The sequence below is a fragment of the Dasypus novemcinctus genome, chromosome 1, assembly GCF_030445035.2.
Source record: "Dasypus novemcinctus isolate mDasNov1 chromosome 1, mDasNov1.1.hap2, whole genome shotgun sequence".
Taxonomy (NCBI): Eukaryota; Metazoa; Chordata; class Mammalia; order Cingulata; family Dasypodidae; genus Dasypus; species Dasypus novemcinctus.
The window spans coordinates 93996311-94017731 of record NC_080673.1 but is presented as its reverse complement, the minus strand read 5'-3'; the positions used below and the strand labels follow the sequence as shown (position 1 = coordinate 94017731).

At 37.1% G+C, this 21421-nt stretch overlaps 2 protein-coding genes across 10 annotated transcripts in view; one reads left to right on the top strand and one right to left on the bottom strand.

Moving 5' to 3' along the window:
- Positions 1-6217, bottom strand: part of TBCK (TBC1 domain containing kinase) — a 445069-nt gene extending 438852 nt beyond the window's left edge. For 3 of the 7 annotated variants that reach the window (XM_071215231.1, XM_058294462.2, XM_058294485.2), the window contains exon 1: positions 5940-6209. The gene's annotated coding sequence lies outside the window, so the exon portion shown is untranslated. Of the gene's footprint in view, positions 1-5935 lie in introns of all 7 variants that reach the window. The other 4 variants (XM_058294468.2, XM_058294472.2, XM_058294479.2 and 1 more) reach the window with 4 other exon arrangements.
- The window catches only part of AIMP1 (aminoacyl tRNA synthetase complex interacting multifunctional protein 1), a 51934-nt gene continuing 36699 nt past the window's right edge, over positions 6187-21421 (top strand). The window contains exons 1-4 of one of the 3 annotated variants that reach the window (XM_004476204.4): positions 6187-6332; positions 9344-9477; positions 12768-12881; positions 15207-15377. In XM_004476204.4, the coding sequence (XP_004476261.2) occupies positions 9369-9477; positions 12768-12881; positions 15207-15377 (394 nt within the window). In that variant the 5' untranslated portion in view covers positions 6187-6332; positions 9344-9368. Of the gene's footprint in view, positions 6600-9343; positions 9478-12767; positions 12882-15206; positions 15378-21421 lie in introns of all 3 variants that reach the window. The other 2 variants (XM_004476202.5, XM_004476203.5) reach the window with 2 other exon arrangements.

Here is a 21421-nt window from a genome sequence, read left to right as displayed (position 1 = left end):
ATTTCAGATTCTTCTTTGTGCTTGCTCAATGTCTTCCTGATGTCATTTATCTCTTTATATTGTCTTTCAACTCATTAATTTGTTTTTGCAAATTTGTGTGCATCTCATTAATCAGTTGTCTCACATCCTGCATCTCTTCTGGGGGCTTGATATATTCCTGGGCCATGTCTTCCATTTTCTTAGCATCAATACTAATTTTTTGCTGCTGTCTAGGCATGGTAGTTCACTCAGGTACTCACTTACCAATATATTCGGGAATTATGCGAAAAATTTTAAAGACTTTTGAAGTTATCACTGTCTAGTCTATCCTAAGACTAATCTGCATGTTGATATTGATCATTATAGCTTTAGTTATTCTTAGAAAAATGTGATGTTATGAAAACAACAAAAATGTCTTATTAGTTACAATTTTTTGCTCTGATACTCCCCTAAAGGAGCATGCAGTCAGTTTACCTTAAACAAAATGGACTATAAAGAAAAAGTAAGGCAAGAGTCTGTAAGTTAAGTTTTGCTTGCTGATTAACATAACCCAGGTAAAAGTGAAATGAAGCAAAACTCTTACCATTTCTGCAGTTAATGATCTGTAGAAACAATTTTATTTAAAATGCAAGGAAATTAGGGCTTAGATTGTAAGCTCTTGCCACAGATACATTTAAAACTGAACTCTGATCTCTAATCGTTCTATCTAAGCCTTAAAATGCTTTACTCTTTGTATAATCTAATAGCTCTCTAGAAATTTTAAAGGCCTGTATGGCACCTTGAACTCCAAGTAAAGTTAACTAGCTTTAAAGATATTAAAAAAAAAAAAAAAAGGGGGCAGCATTGATTCTAAAGGGCCACCTCAATTAAAGGAACTAAAAGAAATCAGACTTCAATTAAAAGGTAAATGGGGGGAAGCAAATGTGGGTCAGGTGACTGGGCTCCCATCTATCACATCAGAGGTCACTGGTTTGGATCCTGGTGCCTCCTAAACAAGACAGCGGGCTAGCATGAAGGGCAGGTGGGGTGAGCTGACAAAACAGGATGACACAAGACTCGCGGGGAGGAAAAACAATGAGTGGCACAACAAAGCAGGGAGCAGAGGTGGCTCAAGTGATTAGACACCTCCCTTTCACATTGGGAGTCCTGGGTTCAGCTCCCAGTGCCTCCTGAAAGGAAACAAGAAAGGACAGACACAGCAAGTGCAAACTACGAAGGAGGTGGAAAGAAATTAATAAATCTTTTTTAAAAAAAGGTAAATGGGGCTAGTCTAAAGACTAAGGAGAATTAAAATACAAGGAAAAAGATAATATTGCTGGTATTTTAAAAATTTAAGTATTATGGTGACTAGAAAGAAGAGATTTATTTTGTCAAGAAAATTCTTTAAATTTCTGTAGAACACTATCTAATTTAAATAAGTCAACTTATTTTCATGGCATAGCCAACATGGGACCAAAAAGAGTAAATGAGATTGTGATATTCTGTGCAGAATTGTTGTAATATCGTGATGCATTTCAAATAGTTTTGGGCATAAAATAAAAAGGTATTTGCAAAGTCACCTAAGAGACTAGGAAAATGTCAAAATAATAAACTTCATCTGGGAAACTCCTACTACTCTCTCAAACAATAGGAGCATGTTAGTCCTAAATTAACTAATAACCACTATGTTCAATTTTTGGGTGCAACCCTGAATGTTTTTTCCGTCGATGTCCAGGGAAACCCCAACATAAATATTTAACTTTACACCCTTGTTGGCCTTGATTTCTTGTTCTAATATCTCTCCTAGTGGCAGGGATTATCTAGAACCTAGCTAACCTAGACTTTTGGGTTTTCCTCACAAACAAACCCCACTTAATATCAGCATAGCTCCATTCATTTTGCTCCTTGAAATTCTGTACCTACACAACTTCTCCTGCCTCATAACAAAGTTATCTTAAAACTAAGCACATTTGGACAAACAGCAAGATGGTGGTGGAGTAAGGAGCTCCTAGAGTCAGCTCCTGCTACAGGGCAGTTAGCAAACACACAGACCTCTCTGGAGCTGGCTGAAGCACCTGTTCAGGAGTTCCAGGAGACCAGAAGAGCATACTGCAATGTTTTTGAAGGAGTGGAAGGAGGAGACTGCCATCCACAGAGAAGACTCATAAGTAGAGCACTACATGCCACAGAGGCCGGTGCCCATCTTCCACTGGAGGCACGAGCTGCCCTGGGAGCTGTTCCGAGGCTGGAATTGAAAGCTCCACTTCCCCAAAACGGGAGAGTAAGATATGGTTGGGTGATGGAAAAGCCGGCCCAGCTGCAGTGCAAGCCATGAGACTCGCCTTGGAAGGGACAGGACTATGAGTAAACTCTAGACCCTACACGCCCTTGAGTAAGCTCAGGGATAGCCCTCAAGAGAGCTGAGTCACTGGTCAAAGACAGTACGCATGCACTGAGTTGCCTTCATGCTTCCACCCCCCAACCTAACTAGTAATCCTAAAGGCCACCATATATAGATATACCGCGGTCCCAACCAATCAAATAATGCTTCCGCGTTCACCCTATGTAACTCCTGTTTACCACCCCCTCCCCGGACTCATTCGCAAACTGCGCATTAACCTGCATACCCTGGCTCCTCCGCCTTGGCTAATAAAACCAGTTGCATCGTTTAGCCAGTGGTCTGCTTGAGTTTGTAGCGCGGTCCTCCTCTGCTGACTAGCAGCCCAGGCCAGCAGTCTCCGGCGCATGGCTGGTGAGTTGCGTCGACAGCCCGCTGCTTACGAGAGCGGCGCAAGTAAGGCTTTGCCTCCCAACCGAGCGGCGGTCAGCCACGACAACAGTTGGGCACCAATTTCAGCTATTGATGAGGAAACTCAGTAGGCTACAGTATGATACTGAGAGCAGCTAAAGCTTGAGCCTGTCCAAGTAAGAAAGAGGCCAGGAGCTTCCATCTTAACTCCCTGCCTGGCACAAGGGGAAGTGGGGTGGACTGAAAATCCCAGTGCTGGTGGAGACCAGCTTCTTCCCATCCAGATCATATTGCAGGTCTAGCCTAGGCCTCAGTGCTACCTCCAGCTGCGGGAACCAGCGCCAGCCTCTCCGGGAAATTACCAGCCAAGCCATGGAGGCTGGTGATTGTCCTACTCTGGCAGCACGAGCCACCACAGAAGCTGTTCTGTGACAGGAATTGGAAGCTCCATTTCCCAGAACCAGGGGAGGAGGAGACGGTTGGCTGCCAATTTCGGCTACTGATTGGTAGACTTGGCTGGTTAAGAGATAACCCTGGAACAGGGGGGTGTGAACCAGCCCAAGTCAGAAAGAGGCCAGCAGCTGCCATTCTGACTCCACCTCCAGCCTGAGAAGCCCAGTTGCCTGAAACTCTCAGTGTCGACAGGAACCAGTTTCTTTCACACAGATCTGCCTGCAGCCTGCCTAGGCTTCAGCCCCACCTCTGGTGGGGAGGAGGCTGAGGAGCCCTGCACCAGCCTATATAGGTAACTGCAGGTAACTTTGGCTGCCATAGATTGAAAATCAGAAGTCTACCAGGGCAACTGCAGTCATTTTGAACCTGAACTGCATAGATTGAACCACACCTGCAGTCCCATCCCTGCCCCAGGCACGGGAGAAAGGGTTGTAAGCTTCAGTCTCCCTGGACAACTACAGACTAGGCCTGCATGTGAATTATTCCACATAGCTGTGACTCTGTCCTTACCCCTGGCAAAGGAGAAAGTTGGAAGAAGTTTCATTGGTCCCTGGTGTAATGATGGCAGCTTGAGCCTTCCAAGCTTACAGCACCAATACATGCTTGGCTCCTACTGTACAACCAGCAAGGATGAAACAATAGGAAGCCCTAAACTAAAGAGAAAAACCGCACCCAGAATAAATACTCTAGGAAGCCAGATGCGAAGACACCAACAAAAAATTACAATCCACACCAAGAAACACGAAGCTATGGCCCGGTTAAAGGAAAAAGATAAGTCTCCAGATGGCATAAAGGAGTTGAAACAACTAATTAAAGATGTTCAAACAAATCTCCCTAATAAATTCAATGAGATAGCTAAAGAGATTAAGGATATTAAGAAGACATTGGATGAGCACAAAGAAGAATTTGGAAGCATAACAGAAAAATAGCAGATCTTATGGGAATGAAAGGTGCAACCAATGAAATTTTAAAAACATTGGAATCATATAATATCAGATTTGAGGAGGCAGAAGAAAGGACTGGTGAGCTTGAAGAAATGTTCTCTGAAAGTGAACATACAAAAGAAAGGATGAAGAAAAGAACATAAAAAATTGAACAAGGTCTCAGAGAACTAAATGACAACAAAAGACGTGCAAACATATATATCATGGGGGTACCATTTTCATTGAAGTCCATGTGAATAGGACCCCTCAGGCTCTACAAGTTAATCTACAAACTGGAGGCAATAATATATATTGGATTGTTTAGGGGATTAAAGGAGATGACATATGTATACGGCTTAGCACAAAAACACAAATAGATCAGTTGTTAAAATTACAGGAACTTCTGTTATCTAGGTTACTTTTTACTGCTATCAATAGAGTCACTATGAAGAGGGGCCAGGGTGGACCTTGGCTGGGCTCATTTGTTTAGCGCAGCAGAACAGACACTTTTCTCATTTTACCAAATAAGGAGCCAAAATATATTTTCAAAAGTTTATGTGAAAAGAAGCAGAGTTTACATATATTATTTAGAATTATAAAGGTAATCACAATTTCTAGTCCTATTTAAAAGTGTGATTATAAATATTCAAAACTCTGGAGAAGAAAAGTTGCAAATGGTGTGAGCTAACAAAAGAATAAATCAATAAAAAACAATTTGCAGTTTAACAAATTATTCAATATATAGATCCAGAATTAGAAAAGGTTAAAAAAAGTTATCTCTGAAGAACAGGACTGAGGGCAGGGAGAGTAAAACAGTGAATTACTGAATTTTACTACACAATCCTATTAAACTATTTTTTTTTCAACTATATGCCTCTATCACTTAGATGGAAAACTAAAAAATCAAAGAACCAAATAAACAAAATGCAAATGGCTTAAAAAGATTAAACAATAAGTTAGCATAAAACACTTCATTAGTGTTCTGATTCAAATACTGTAGATGGATACACATAAAAAGGCTAAGACATACACACTTGGGAGTGGAAACAAGCAGAAAGTACAGCTGATGTGAGGGATTAAACAGTCATTAAAAAACAAAACAAAAGAAAACAATGTAAGGGTCTGAAAACTCATTCACTCAACAAATATTTGAAGTCACTTTCCAACTGCAGACCAACCACAGTGAACAAAATACCTGGAGTAGAGTAACTCAAATGTGGCCTCAAAAAACTTGGAGTGGAATAACTCAATTGTGGAAAAGAATAATGTAAAAAATAGGGCAAAAGATGATTTCATCATAAATAGAAGTTTCAGATTTATTCACCTAGTCATTTAATTCATATAGCCTTCTCTCAAAAAGTTGTCTTTGTGTCATTAAAAAGAAACAGGAAAAGGAGTCCTTAGAAAGCAATCACTGACAATCTAAACTAACTTCTTACCGCTTTTTCACTTCCTCCCACTGCACAAGGAAACGGTACACTTCAACAACTGACTAAATTCCGACAGCCAGAAACAAACAAAAGCGAGAATTCACATTTATAGTGAGTAATGGGGGACAGAGTTCACACACTCTTATCTCCTCTTTAAGCCTTATTATTATTATTTTTGAGGCAGAGATGCAGGGGTTACTTCCAAAAAGTTGCCTATAGTTCCCAAGGGACTCGGGTAAACTGGTGATTTAAGAGGAAGACGGAGGTAGCTAGGATGGAGACATAGTCTTCAGCAGCAAATAGCTCCACGGCTCCGCTATTTCTCTCACCGTTAATACTCGCAGCTACTCGCTACACTGACATTTCTACGCCTCCCACGAGCTCCACCCACGACAACACAGAAAACTAAAATACCCGAATACCTGCCTCTGAGTCTGGGGACCGGAGTTTCTATACTGGACCCAGCGCTGCAGCTGTAGCTCGTGTTCGGGCTACTGCTTAGTGGACCGGGTCCTGTGCTTGCACAAAAGAGGTCGCTCCTGGAGCGCCGAGAGTCCGGAGCTTGCCAGTTGCCTGCGAGCTAAATTCGCCGAGGTTCTCTGCTCCGAACCTGGCCAGAAGCAGGAGACCAGCCTCCTCAAATGACAGTTCCCAGACTTCTCCCGGCTTCTCAGATTCAGTCTGGCGGGTGCCTCTGACCTCACAGTTACCGCGACGCAGGCCTGAGCAAAGACCACGATTGCCGACATCTTGCCCCTTGCCTGATCCGACGACAAAATTTAGGAACCGAGGAAGAGGTGCGCAGAAGATTGATGTTGGGTAAGAGAATGGAAGGCAGAGAACGTGATATGGCTGGTGAACAGGACTGCGCACAGGAAGGGGCAAGAGACTTAGCGGTTTAATTTATGGGTCGCTCAGGCGTTTAGTGGAGACAGCGTGTTGGGTCCTTTCTCACTGCCTTCAAGTGCGGGAGGCTCTGCGTGAGTCTGAAGCTGCTTGGAAACTACAGTTCCGCGATTTATGTGAGTGAAGGACTGAGAGCGGTTGATTGCTACCGAAGTTGTCTCTTTTCTCTCACTCCCCTCCGTAAGAGAAGCTCTGGCCCGCGAATGCTGGTTCTTGGGTTAATCTTGGCATGAGAAAGTAGGGACGCGCTTGGGACCTCGTATAGGAGCGAAGTTTGCGAAATAGGTTACGGAGCTGAAGGAAGCAATGCTATCGGGAAATATATATTCGCAAGCATATTTTGCTCTTTTGTGAATACGTGTGTCCTAGGACTTGGATGGGGGAGTGGTAGTACAGGAATTCTTTCGGCGAATGTTTGTTAAACGCCCATATGCGCATTGTTTTAGGCTTTGGGTAAAGAACAACAAGCTAAACAAAAATTTCTCTCCCCGTGGAGTTCTCATTTTAATGAGGAAGACACATTCTAAACTAAATAAATTAGGAAACACCATATTTTATGTCGTGGTTAGTGTTAAGATAAAAGTAATAAAAAAGGGAAGGAAGGTATGAGGTGAGAAGTTGAAATTTTAGGGTGACATGGGAAGACGCTATTGAAAAGATGACTTTTAAGTGAGGATCTGACAAAAGTGAGAGAATTAACCATGTATATACCTTGGGGAAGTGCAGTCAAAGAGACTAGTCGTTGCAAAGGCCGCCGTAAGACAGAAACTTGCCTGGAATACAAGAAAGCCTGTGGGACGGAGTTTGAGTGAAGAAGTAACAGGAGACCAAATCGTAGAGAGCAGAAACAGGTCGTGAAGGATATTGTAGTCATTTTAAGTTTTATTCTTAATGAAATAAGCCTTTGGAGAGTTTTGAGTGTTGGAGAAATAAAGTCTGACTTACTCTTTAATGGTATCACTCTCCTTTCTGTTGAGAGTAGACTGAAGGGGACAAGAGAAGAAGAAAGGACACCAGTTAGGAGGCTTTTATTTCAATCCTGGGTTGAAATAATGGTGACTCAGCAAGGGATACTCTTATTTTAGATATTAAAGAGGATTACGGATAGTGCATTACATTTTTTTTTTCTTTAATTGGAGTTTGGGAGACATTTAAAAAATGAATTGTGAGAGGAGCAGATGTAGTTCAAGTGGTTGAGCACCTGCTTCCCATGTACGAGGTACTGGGTTCAATCCCCAGTACCACCAAAAGAATTGTGGTGTGAGTCTTAGAGTATGAAACACTTAAGTTAAAATCTTGGTGTTGCCATTTTATAGTTGGTCATAGACACGTCATATAATTTCAGTTTATCTATAAAATGCAAATAACATTTCACTAAATTGTAAAATAAATGACAGTGAATGTAATGTGCCTGGCCCATTAAAGGAGTGGCTATAATTCCTGTGTTCCTGGGTAAGAAATGAGAGAAAGATAGTGGTGAGTATATCTGTGCATGGAAAGGGATGGTTAAATCCTATTGAAGAAAATTTGAACCAGGTAAAAGAGGGCCCTGCTTGATAAAAGAGAGTCATGGAATGCCTATATAAATCCCTCTTTGAATTGTATACACACACTTTACTGGGAAGAGAAGTTTTCTGTGTTAATGTACACAGAATACATGCACTGTCCTCTTAGAGCCATCCATTTATGGTCATCCTCTTAATAGTCTTCATTTAAACCCTTCAGAACCTCTCCTTCTCCTCTGTCCTCATCAGTAAAGGGGAAGAAGACCCTTGGGTGAATAAGGAAAACAATAAAGAACAAATATGAACTTTCACAAGAAGGACTGTTTTAGCTCCTTTATAAATTTTGGCAAAGGTAGATGAAAGACCCTTGGAATTCTTAGAAGAGTGACTGCTCATTACTTTATCCCTGGGATGCATTGCTCACAATTTATTTAATTTTATTGATTACTATACTTTAAATACTAGTCTTTGACACATACATTTTAAACTCTATCTGGTGTTTTTAACCTGCTTCCAAAAAGTACCACATTGCATAGCACCATACTAAAGATGTTCTTTCATAGTGAGGTAAATTGGCAATTCGCCCACAAAGCAAATGGGGGAAAGAAGTTTGGGGGGTAAGATGTGAGATGACGATAGGAGAAGAGAAGAAAATAAATGAATAAAATTACTATAGTTCACCAATTCTTAGATGCACATTTTTCTCTTTTTTACATATCTGAAATGATGTATTTTATAATTGTTGATGTCTTAAAATCACTATAGATTAAATGGCAGTTGTGGCATAGTTGTCATTGCTCACACATACACAAACTGCTCCTGTTACTCCTATATTATAGTAAATATTTTATCAAATTCCCTATACAACTGTACAGTGGATCACTGGAAAGTTCTGCAATATATGAGACTGTTCTTCATTATGCAAGAATATCCAGCATATTACAGGACATCTGGCATCTCTAGACCCTGTCCAATAAATCCCAGTAGTAACTCCCATTTTTTGTGATAACCAAGAACATTCCTATACCTTTTTAAAATCTCACGTAGTATGTAGAACCAACCCCACAGAGAACCATTGTTATTTTATTGTATTTTATAGACTCTGTTGTTTATGATTTTTCTTTAGAAGTCTTAAATTAAGTACTTTGAAATTTTCAAACCTGAAATGTGGTTAAATAGCATGTTTTCTGCATTTAGGAAAAATGCATATTTCTTCTCCCAAACAGATTGACGAGTTTATTTTAACATTTCTGCTATCGGTTTGTTGTTGTACTTAGGAAAAGTGTTGTTCTCACGTATTGATAAAGTTACGATAGAAAATGTTTTTCCTTTCAGACTGCTTATTACCATGTCCTGAATGATAAATGTATTTCTTTCACAATATCACTTATCACTTGTATTTTATAATTTATAATTTAGGATTTTCTTCCGTGTTTTGGCAAAAATGGCAACCAGCGATGCTGTTCTGAAGAGGCTGGAACAAAAGGGTGCAGAGGCAGATCAAATTATTGGATATCTTAAGCAGCAAGTTGCTCTTCTTAAGGAGAAAGCAAGTAAGAAAATTTTAAAATGTAAAAAAAAATTTTAAAAATGAATTGCTTATTGACAGAGCGAAACAAATATATTTACCATATAAGTTATTACTTAATAATCTTGTTGAAAACTTTTAAATTCCTTTAATATTTAATTTTGAGTGTCATAATATCTAGGACTAAAACTAAAATCAGTGTATAGTGAATGTATGATATATAGAGAAAAAATATCTATTTTAAGTCTTCTTAAAAAAGATCATGATCTTTAAGTTGCTGTACAATTAGAGATTTGATATAAAGAAAATTGGATGAAATAGAATATAAAGTCAAATATCTCCTCTAACCTTGTATAGAAGAGAATGTTGTTATATTTTTATATTACTCACACTAAGGCATTTTTTGAAATGATTTTTATGTGGAAATATTTCTTTAATTTTTACTTAGAAATTGCTATTTTTTTAAAAAATTTTATTCATTTTGTAAAAATATTACATTCAAAAAATATGAGGTCCCATTCAACCCCACCACCCCCACCCCACCACTCCCCCCCCAGCAACACTCACAAAAATACCAAACCTGGATTATTGCCTTCAGGACTTATTTTTGTTTTTGTTTTGTTTGTCTGTTTTATTCCTTAAAACCAAATTTTCTCAACACCCATTTAATGAAGTAATGAAAGTTCCACAATCTTTTCTTGTCACAAATAGAAATAAATGTTTCTTTCTCCTACATAAAACTGCAGATGGCTTACAGAATCCTACATTTACTTTCCAAAAAATTTTCCCTTTACCTATTCTTTTTTTGTTAATTTTAATTTTAAGATACCATTTCGATCATTTCATTTTTATGATGTTTCTCGGTTTTTCTTTTAATTCCTGATATTTCTGTAGCTCTTAATATTGATAATATTAGAGACTCATAAGAATATGGCTCAAATAAATTGCCATTCACCATCCTAAAAGCTTTTTTGAGAAAAAAAATTATAACTAAAGGAACATTTTGGCAAGCATTATTTGGAGAATCTGAAGTTTTAAGGTCATTTAAGTCTAGCTTTTTCACAATAGACCTAAGTGATTTTGGACAAATCATTCAATTTTTTCCCAAAAACTTTATCATTATTAAAATAAAGAGACTGGAAATGATCAGTGAGTCTCTGTGATCCAATGTATGTTATAAATACATTTTGTCTTACTTTGCCAAAGGGCTACAGAGGCAAAATACCAGAAATGGGTTGGCCTTTATAATGAGAATTTTATTTAGGGGAAAAGCTTAGAGTTCCAAGGCCATGAAATGTCCAAATGAAGGCATCAACAGAGATGCTTTCTCACCAAAGTCAGCTGCTAGTGGTTCTGCCACATGGTGAAGCAATATGGTCACTGATCTCTGCCTTCACCTCCAAAATCTACCAAAGTCAGCTGCTAGTGGTTCTGCCACATGGTGAAGCAATATGGTCACTGATCTCTGCCTTCCCTTCCAAAATCTACCATTTCCAGGAGTTCAGCTGTGCAACCCAGGCATAGGGCTTGTCTCTTTCTTGGCCTCCTCTCGCTGCCTTTTTGCAGCTATAGGTGAACCTGGAGTTCTCTCTCACATGGCAGGATCAAAAATGGCAGCTTCCTTATGTAAGACCGAGCAAGAGGAAGGAGATTCAACCTGAGTCACATCACACCTTACTGAAGTCCAGTCAAAAGCATTTTAATCAAGTGATCTAAAGTAAATCTAATGCAGTCAAAGGGTACTGCACCCACAAGGATAGGCTCATTTAAGAATATAATCTTTTGGGATTCAGAAAAGAACTTCAAACTGTCACACATTTCTTTAGGTATCTTTATTACATTTCAATTTTTCTAATTAAAAGAAAAAGCTTTTCTACTCTAGTTGCATGTTGATTCTTCATCTTTATTCGCCTTATTCCTTGGCTGCCTATTCTGGTGGTTCTCAGTCCTGTTATTCCTATGTTATAGTAAATATTTTATAAAATTCCTTTTAATGTCCAGTAAAGAAATCATTTCTTAGATAAAATAACCTACCCTTACATAAAATTTCAAACAGTTAATATGCGTTAATCCTATATGTAATATAAAGGAGAAATAAGAAGAAAATAAGTTATAAATTGTAATAATGTATATTTCAACAAATAAATACATAGGCAGGACTATGCTATTAGGCTTAATGAGAAAATGACGAATGTAGCAAATGGCAATGCCAAATAATACAGGTATGTACTTGGTCTGCTGTTTAGGTAACTCAGATACCACAAACAGCTGTCAGAGTAGTATTTGATTTATTCACAAGGATGAATGATTCTTTAGGTAGAGCTCTGGAAAAAAAAAAAAGTACGGTCTTCCCTTGATTTACATAGTAGTGATCCTAGAAAATTGAGAGTATAATAAAAGTGCTTAAAAAATACTTTGTGTTTACTTGCAAAAAATAACCATGCTCTAAACTCAAGTAATTTTTAACAGGATCTTCCCCTATACACTGTACAGTGGATCATGGAAAGCTCTGCAATATATGAGACTGTTCTTCATTATGCAAGAATATCCAGCATATTACAGGACATCTGGCATCTCTAGACCCTATCCAATAAATCCCAGTAGTAACTACCATTTTTTGTGATAACCGAGAACATTCCTATACCTTTTTTAAAATCTCACGTAGTATGTAGAACCAACCCCACTGAGAACAATTGTTATTTTACTATATTTTATAGACTCTGTTGTTCACCTTAGGACACACATTACATATTGAGAAAATCTTTGAAGTATTTTGGTCATTGAATATTTGACCTGTTCAACTTCTCTTACATTAAGAATAAAAGATTATTTGACGTCTTTAAAAGGAAATAACTTAAAAAAAGATACTAGAATATTTCTTCATTGTCATTATTATGCCTCATACTTTTTCTTCTTTTTGTAATTTAATATGTCTAATACTTTTTATTTAATAATTTATTCTTTATTGTCACTTTTGTGCTACATTCTTAAACTATTTACCATTCCCTTTAATTTAGTTACAATGATGATAAGGTAGTAATTTGATTTTAGTAAGCATCTTTACAGAAGCTGGGAACATGATTTTCTGTTTCACTATTATTTTGCAGATTTTCATCCCTTTCTCTCTCCCTCTCTCTCTTTCTCCCTCCACTCTTGAACATCATGTTTGTTTTCATAAAAATTAGGCTGACGCAAAGGAACTGGCCAAATGTGTTATTTGTGTTAAATCTGCTGTTTGCACTCTTTTCAAGTAGAATTAATAAGAGAACTTTTAGAAAACACAACCATATCTAACTAGATTTTGTTTGATCCTAGTTTTGCAGGCAACTTTGAAAGAAGAGAAAAAACTTCGTGTTGAAAATGCTAAACTAAAGAAAGAAATTGAAGAACTGAAACAAGAGTTAATTCAGGCAGAAATTCGAAATGGAGGTGATTAAATATAGAAATATTGGGTTATGATTTATAATAATAGTAATTATATCCTTTATTAAGTGTTTATTAAGTATTATGCTTGGTTTCTCGTTTTATCATTACAACAACCCTGCTTTACAGAAGAGAAAATGGAAGCTTACAAAAAGCAAATAACATTACCCGAGATCACACAAAAAAGTGGCAAAGTTTTGGTTCATAAACCTCCTCTTTTATTGTCTGTGCTGTATTTCACCTTAACCATCACTGTTCCCTATTGAATAATCATTAAAAAGTTAGCCATAATAATATGTAGTTAACTTTATTAGGTTTTACTGTTTGCTAAGCACTGTAGGCCAAGTGCTTTTCATGTGTTATTTATTTCAACCTTAAAAATATATGTGCATTAATATCTTTGTTTATATATGAAGAAATTGAAGCTTAGCGAGATATAAAGAAATTTGCCCCAAATCATAAATTTTTAAGTTATCCAAGTGAGCAGATAATTATCATTTCAACTGCTATGTTATAAATGAAATTGAAATTTTAAACAATATTAATAATAGTTCTTTTGCAATTTCAAAGTGTCACACAGAAAGGCATTTGATTGTAAAAATCAAATATGTCCTGAGTAAAAGAGGCCCAAGTATGGTGAGAAGTACTCTTACTTTTTTTTTTTTTTTTAAGATTATTTCCTGCTCCCCTCCCCCCCATTGTGTGCTATGTGTGTCCATTCACTGAATGCCCTCTGTGTCTGCTCGGCTTCTCTTTAGGAGGCAATGGGAACCAAACTCAGGACCTCCCATGTGGGAGAGTTGCCCTTAGTCACTTGAGCCACTTCCCCTCGTCGCCTTTTTGTGTCTCTCATTTTGTTGCCTCTGTCTCCTTTTTAAGTCATCTTGTTGCATCAGTTCACCATGCCAGCCTGTCCTTCAGATTGCTGTCTTTCTTGTCTTCACTAGGAGACACTGGGACCTCCTGTGTGGTAGGCAGGTGCCCAAACTCTTGAGCTTCCTATGTTTTTAATGTTACAGTATCAACTCTACCCTTATCTAAATAAAAGTAACAGAAAAGTCAATAATGTGTGCCTAGAGCTATCAACCAGAGATAGTATTGGATAGAATATGTGAGGCTAGTTGATGCTTTCCAAGACTACTAGATACAGAATAGTATAGCATTAAATTAACAATTAAAAAATACTAGCAATGTAAAGTTGCTTTCACTTCTCTCAACCCTATAAACATTAAACTTTTAAACTCTTAATTTTGTGAAATATCAAACTAAATTAGTGATTTGAATTGAAGTGGTCCATTCTGTCTAATTGTAAATCATGAAATAGGGATAGATATAACTTCACTTTACTAAATGAGACAAATTAGAATTTTGAGCACATCTAGCCTCCAGGGATCTTTAAAAATGCCTCCTAAAAGTAGTCTGAATGTTGGCCGGAATCTAAGACACATCAGAGTCCCTCACAAGATTTTTCCACGATTGCTTGGCTATGGGATTATTTTTAAGCATTGTTGAAGAAATTTCTTTTGCTTCTTTAAAAAAATCGTCTTTTGAAATAGAATTATGAATGAGTAATGTTTTTTCTCATTAATTGCAATCTAGAAATAACTAATATTAAAATGCCTTCCCAGATGATTATTAAATATAAAACCAGGAGTTCTTAACCAGGGGTCCACGGACCGCCAAGGGGTCTGTAAAAAGATTTCAGGGGGTCTGTGAGCTTGAATTGAAAATTCAGAATAACATTATTATTGTGGGGAGGGATTGTTGCAGGTGTCAAATATTTATTAAATAATACACAGTGTAGTGTGGACTTAGTACAGGGTGCATGGTTTTCATCTGACTGGCAAAGAGGTCTGTGAACAAAAAAGGTTAAGAACCCCCGATATAAAAGAAAACCTGAGTGAAAAACTTGTCGTCTTGCCAAACAATGAAATGTGTAGTTCCTCCCTTGTGTGACTGAGATTTATCATGTGTAAAATATACTCATGACTAGAATCTTCCTCTTAGAAAATTTATTAGATGAGTTAATTTATATAAAGCATTTTGAAAGTGTCTGGGGCGTAATAAATGTTAGGTATAATAATTTGTTATCTGAAGTTTCCTCACTTTAGTGATTGGTGATTGAATAGGAATATGTATTTATTTATTCTTTTGTTACCTCATTAATGGCCAAAATACATTTAATTTCTGATGTTAGTCCGTAGCCTCTTTAGTCATATGCAGTGAATTTTTCTTTTAAAAAGACCTGTTTGTGATTCACAGTTCCATTTCTCATCTTGTTTGTTTATAGAAATATGAATATAAATAAGGTCTATTTCATTTCTATTTCAGTGAAACAAATACCAGTCCCATCTGGTACTCCACTGCAAGCTAATCCTACACTTTCTGAAAATGTGATACAGTCTACATCAGTAACAACTTTACCATCTGGTGCCAATGAACAGATAAATGGAGGAAGAGGAGAAGAAGAAAAGAAGGTGAAAGAGAAAATTGAAAAGAAAGGTATTTTTAACCTTTATTTGTTTCTTGATAATCTTATCAAATATTGGCAACTTTTTTTGTAATAATGGTGTCAGAAGAAATTCAAACATTTATGAACACTCCTTTCACCAAAATGTATTGGGAGTCCTCAACTAACTTTTGAACTAGTTTTGTTTTGAAGCGTTTATTTGGAGGCTCATGACATTTGTTTATGATAAATGATGATGTTTTTGTTAGTGCCTATTAAAGATTATTTAAACCACATTTGAGTATTAGTTAAATACCTATTTGAGCCAGGCACTATAAAGGATTTTTATATGGGTTTCGTCCATTCTACAGATAAGGCACTTTAGTGTTAATAGGTTTTAGGAACTTGTCCAAGGTAACACTACTAACAATTATTAGAACCAGAATTCAAATCCAGGTCTAAACTACTCTAGAACTCAAGTGACTAAATACTATAGGACATTATAATCATTATGGGTACTTATATTTCTGTGGGGAAAGCTTTAACTTGGATTAGCAGGGATACAAGTTGCACTGTGGGACTCTGAATTTTCTTTAATGGCTTTTGGGAAAGAGCCATCAAGAGGTAAAATTGGAAAGTGGAATAACTGAAGGACAAGAGAAAGCAATGGTGAAGACTTTAAGAATTGTTCAGATTGTCAAGATCTGACCTTTTACCCAGTAGCTTCAGAGAATGACCATCCTAGAGGAGTGAAGTGAAGCAGGAGTCTTAGGCTGATCACAGCTAACATCATATTTAATGATGAAGGACTTGAAGTTTTCCCTGTAGGATCAAGAAAAAGACAAGGATGTCCACTATCACCACTAATAATCATCGTTGTACTGGAAGTTTTAATCAGGGCAATTAGGTAAGAAAAAGAAATTAAAGTCATCTAAATTGGAAAGGAAGAAGTAAAACTTTTCCTATTTGCTTATTACATGATTCTATACAGAAAGTCCTAAAAAACCCACAACAAAGCTTCTCGAACTAATACACAAATTCAGCAGAGTGATGGAGTGTAAGATCAACACCCAGAAATCAGTAGTCTTTCTGTTCACAAGCAGTGAACAATCAGAAGAAGAAATCAAGAAAACAATTCCATTTAAAATAGCAACTGAAAGAGTCAAATATCTAGTAATAAATTTAATCAAGATGTAAGAACTTGTACATATAAAATTATGAAACATTATTAAAAGATTCACAGGAGAACTAAATAAATGGCTGGATATTCCATATTCATGGATTGGAAAATTAAATAGATTCAAACAGTCCAAATCAAAATTCCAACAACCTTCTTTGCAGAAATGGAAAAGCCAGTCATCAAATAGACATGGAATGGTAAGGGACCCTGAATAGCCAAAAACATCATGAAAAAGAATAATGAAGTTGGAATGCTCACATTTCCCTATCTTAAAACTTAATACATAGTCACAGTAATCAAAAGAGCTAGCTGTTGACACAAGGACAGAAATACAGACCAATGGAATCAAATTGATAGTTCAGAAATCAGCCCTCAATTACGTAAAAGTAATTTCTGACGAGGGGGCAAAGACCACTCATTTGGGAAAGAATTGTCCCTTTAACATATGGTGCTGGGAAAACTATATCCTTTTGCAAAAGAATGAAGGTGGGCCCCTACCTTATGCAGACTACAAAAAAATCAACTCAAAATGGATCAGAGATCTAAATATAAAGGCTGGAACTGTCAAACTAGAAGAGAACATGGAAAGCATCTTCAGGACCTTGTGTTAGGCAATGGTTATTTAGACTTTACACCCAAAGCACAGCAACAAAAGAAAAAGGTAAATGGGACCTCATCAAAATGTAAAGCCCTTTTTTATCCATTTCATTGATAAATATTCATAAACTTACACTCCATCTGAAGTATACCATTAATTGTATTTGAAATAATCACATTGTTGTGAATTCATCACTCCAATCATTATTAGACCATTTTCATTATTCCAATAATAAACAACAAACAAAATAACTTGTCATCTCTCAATCTCTATGCTTCTACTGCCATACATAGCTCCTATTCTTTTTCTGTCTCTCTATTTTTATTTATATTTTGTATGAATGGAATCAAGCAATGTGTAGTACCTTGTGCCTAATTTCTTTCCCTGAGTGTATTTCCTTTTTGATTTTACTCTTAATGAAAGATAATTAGTATATTATTATAAGCTCCTATCCATAGGTTGCTTTGGTTGTATTTTTGCCTGAGATTTGCATCTTGGAATATTAACATACATTTGTTCAGCCTCAAATATTACCCATACTCATATTTCACGTGAGGATTTTTACTATTTTACAATTTTTAGCTTTCCTTCTAGTATTATACATGACTTTAGACTTTCTACTTTCAACTACTGTCATTCATATAATAGCACTGCTAATTACAAGCACTATGATGCATGTTCACTATTTCTATTCATTTCCAAAAATTTATCAACATCTTTTTTACCAATTTTGCACAAATTAACCCTCAGCTTTCCATTTCTCTACTCTCATTCTATTTTCTGATTATCCTTTATTCTAATTATTAACCCCATGAGTTTATTTAGTTCATGTATTATGAACACAATATATTTAGTTCATAATAGCACAACCATACAGTATTGGTCCTATTGTGTCTGGCTTGCTTCACTCAACATAACGTGCTCCAGGTTGTCATATGCTTCACAGCTTCATTGCTTCTTACAACTGCATAATATTACATCATGTGTACACACCACAATTTGTTTATCCATTTTTGATTGATGGGCACCATAGTTGTTTCCATCTTTTGGCAATCATGAATAATGCCACTATGAGCATTGGTATGCACAAGTCTGTCACTGCTCTCAGTTCTTCTGGGTATATGCTTAATAGTGGTATTTGCATATTACGTGGCAAATCTATATGCCACTTCCTTAGGAACTGCCAAATGGTCCTCCACAGTGGCTGCACCATTCTACATTCCCAGCAACAGTGAGTAAATGTTCTATTTCTGTACATCCTTGCCAATACTTGTACTTTTCTGCCTCTTTATTTGTGGCCATTCTAAAAGTTATGAAATAATATCTCATGATCGCTTTGACTTGCATTTACCTAATCACTAGTGATGTTGAACATTTTTTCTTTCTTTTGTTTTGTGCCATTTGTATTTTAACTTTGGACAAATGTCTGTTCAAGTCTTTTGTCTATCTTTTATTCAAATTGTTTATCTTTTTATTGTCGAGTTGTAGCATCTCTTTTATATATCATTGATATTAAACCCATATCAGACAAGTGATTTCCCAATACTTTCTCCCATTGAGTCAACTGCCTTTTCACCCTTTTGACAAAGTCCTTTGAGGTGCAAAAGTGTTTAATTTTGACGAAGTCCCGTTTATTTTTTCTTTTGTTGCTTATGGTTTGGGTATAAGATCCAAGAAATCGCCACCTATCACAAAATCTTTAAGATGTTTCCCTACATTTTCTTCTAATAGTTTTGTGGTGCTGGCTTTTATATTTAGGTCTTTCATTCATTTTGAGTTGATTATTGAATAGAGAGTAAGATAGGGGTTCTCTCTCATTCTTTTGGTTTTGGATATCCAGTTTTCCCAGCACCATTTGTTGAAGAGACTGTTTTACACCAGTAACATGGATTGGGTAGATTTGTCAAAAGCTAGTTGGACATACAGGTGAGGATTTATTTTTGGACTCATAGACATGTTGTCTTTCAACTCATTGATTTGATTTAGGAGATTTGTATGAATCTTGTTGATTAGTTGTCTCAAATCCTTTGTCTCATCTGGGGCTTTGATATATTCCTTTGTTTGGGCCATATCTTCTACTTTCTAAATATGGCCTGTAATTTTTTGCTGATATCTGGGCATCTGATGATGATGGTGAGTTTACTCTGATGTTCAATTTCTCTGTTTTTCATAGGAATTTAGTGGCAGGATGCTATGTTACTGCTGTTCTTTGATTCTTGGTTCAACCTGTTCTAGGTCTTTAGGAGTGTCCCTGTTTAGTTGCTTAAAATCAGGCCATGGACCCATCAGTGGGTTGCAGACCCACTTTCAGGGGCCTTGGGGAGGGATACAGTAAAACCTTGAAAAAGCCTCTCATTTATTTACTTTTAATTTGCTCGCCTGCATTTCTTTGGTCTGCCAGCACATCGCACTCTTCAGAAGCCCTCTCAGTTCAAACCCTGGCCTGAATGTGTTCAACTGCAGCAGTATGACAGGATCCTCGCTCAGGGCTATTCAGAGCCTAGCCAATCAAATGTTCTCAGAGGTTGTTCTCCAACTTTGCCAGCAGACCCCTCCCTTTTCCAGGTTAGGAAATAATTCCACTCCCCTTCTGCATCCCCAAAATCCATTCCCAGTCAGTGGGAAGGGTGGTTGAGAGGGTCGTCCCCTGCTGGCTCTCAGCATACAGTGGTGTGGACCCACCCAGCCTGGAAGGGCTTGTGGAACACAACGGGCTAAATTTGTTGGTCAAAAATTGATCAAACTTAGGCTGTGTCCTTCTCTCCCCTTTCCTTGGGAGATGGACCCCTGCAGCTCCCTCTGTCCATAGCCACCAGCCAGCGCTGGAGAATACAAAGCCGTTGGCTCTGTGGTGGGGGAGTGGGCAGCTGTAGCTTTTCCTTAGTTCCTCTCTCTTCTTGGTTGCGTCCAGTCTTCCCCTGGTGTCTTAAACCCTAGAATATTTTTTTCCAGGCCATTTCTTCCTGTCCTCTAGCTATTTTTCTATGAGAAAAGGGAGTCCTGTGTCTCTCTACCTGCCATCTTCCCAGAAGTCTCCAAATTTTAAAGCTTTTGTACATCAAAGGACTTTATCACACAAGTGAAAAGACAACTAACTCAGTTGGAGAAAATATTTGGAAACTACATATCTGATAAGGGCTTAATATGCAGAATCTTTAAAGAAACCCTAAAACTCAACAGCCATAAGACAGACAACCCAATTGAAACATGAGCAAAAGGCTTGCATAGACATTTCTCCAAAAAAGAAACATAAATAGCCGAAAAGTACATGTGAAGGTACTCATCATTGCCATTAGGGAAATGCAAATCAAAACTACAATGATATACAATTTCGCACACACTAGAATGGCTACTATTTTTAAAGAAAGGAAAATTTCAAGTATTGGAGAGGTTGTAGAGAAATAGGAACACTCATTCGTTGTTAGTGGTAATGTAAAATGGTACAGACAATGTGGAGACAGTTTGACAGTTCCTCAGAAAGTTAAGTGTAGAATTGCCATATCACCCAGCAATTCCACTACAGGTATATACCCAGAACTGAATGTAGGGAATCAAACAGATAATTGGTACTGAAGTTCAAAGCAGCATTATTCACATTTGCCAAGAGAGGAAAGTATCCCAGGTGTCCACCAATCAGAATGGCTAAACAAAATTTGGTATATATGCTCAATAGAATATTATTTAGCCATAAAAAGAAATGAAGTTCTCCTATATGCAACAAGGGCATAGGCATACCTTGAGGACAATGTAGAGAGTGAAATAAGCCAGACACAAAAGGTCAAAATATTGTATGATATCATTGATATGAAATAATGAGAATATGCAAATTCATAGTCAAATATAGAATTTGGGTTCTAGGGGACAGGGTGGTGGTAGGAAATAGGGGCTTAAGGCTTAAGTGTTTCTATTTGGGACCATGGGAATGTTTTGTTAATGGGTGGTGGTGATGGTAGCACAATATTGTGAAAGTAATAAACAGCACTGGATCATATATTTGAATGTGGTTTATGGGGGAAATTTGAATTATGTATATGTTACTATAATGAAAAATCTATAGGACTCTACAACACAATCAGTGAACCCTAAGGTAAGTCATGGGCAATAGTTAATATTATAATTATAAAAATGAAGTTTCATCAATTGTAACAAATGTACCACACTAATGCAAGGTGTTAATAGGTTGGTATATAGGACCCTGTATTTTATGAATTATTTTTCTGTACATAAACAGCTTTTCTAATTAAGGGGGAAAAATGTCATAGACTGAAAGAGGAGAAAGATTTTTTTTTTCATTGTCACAAGGGTAAAACAGTTCCTGA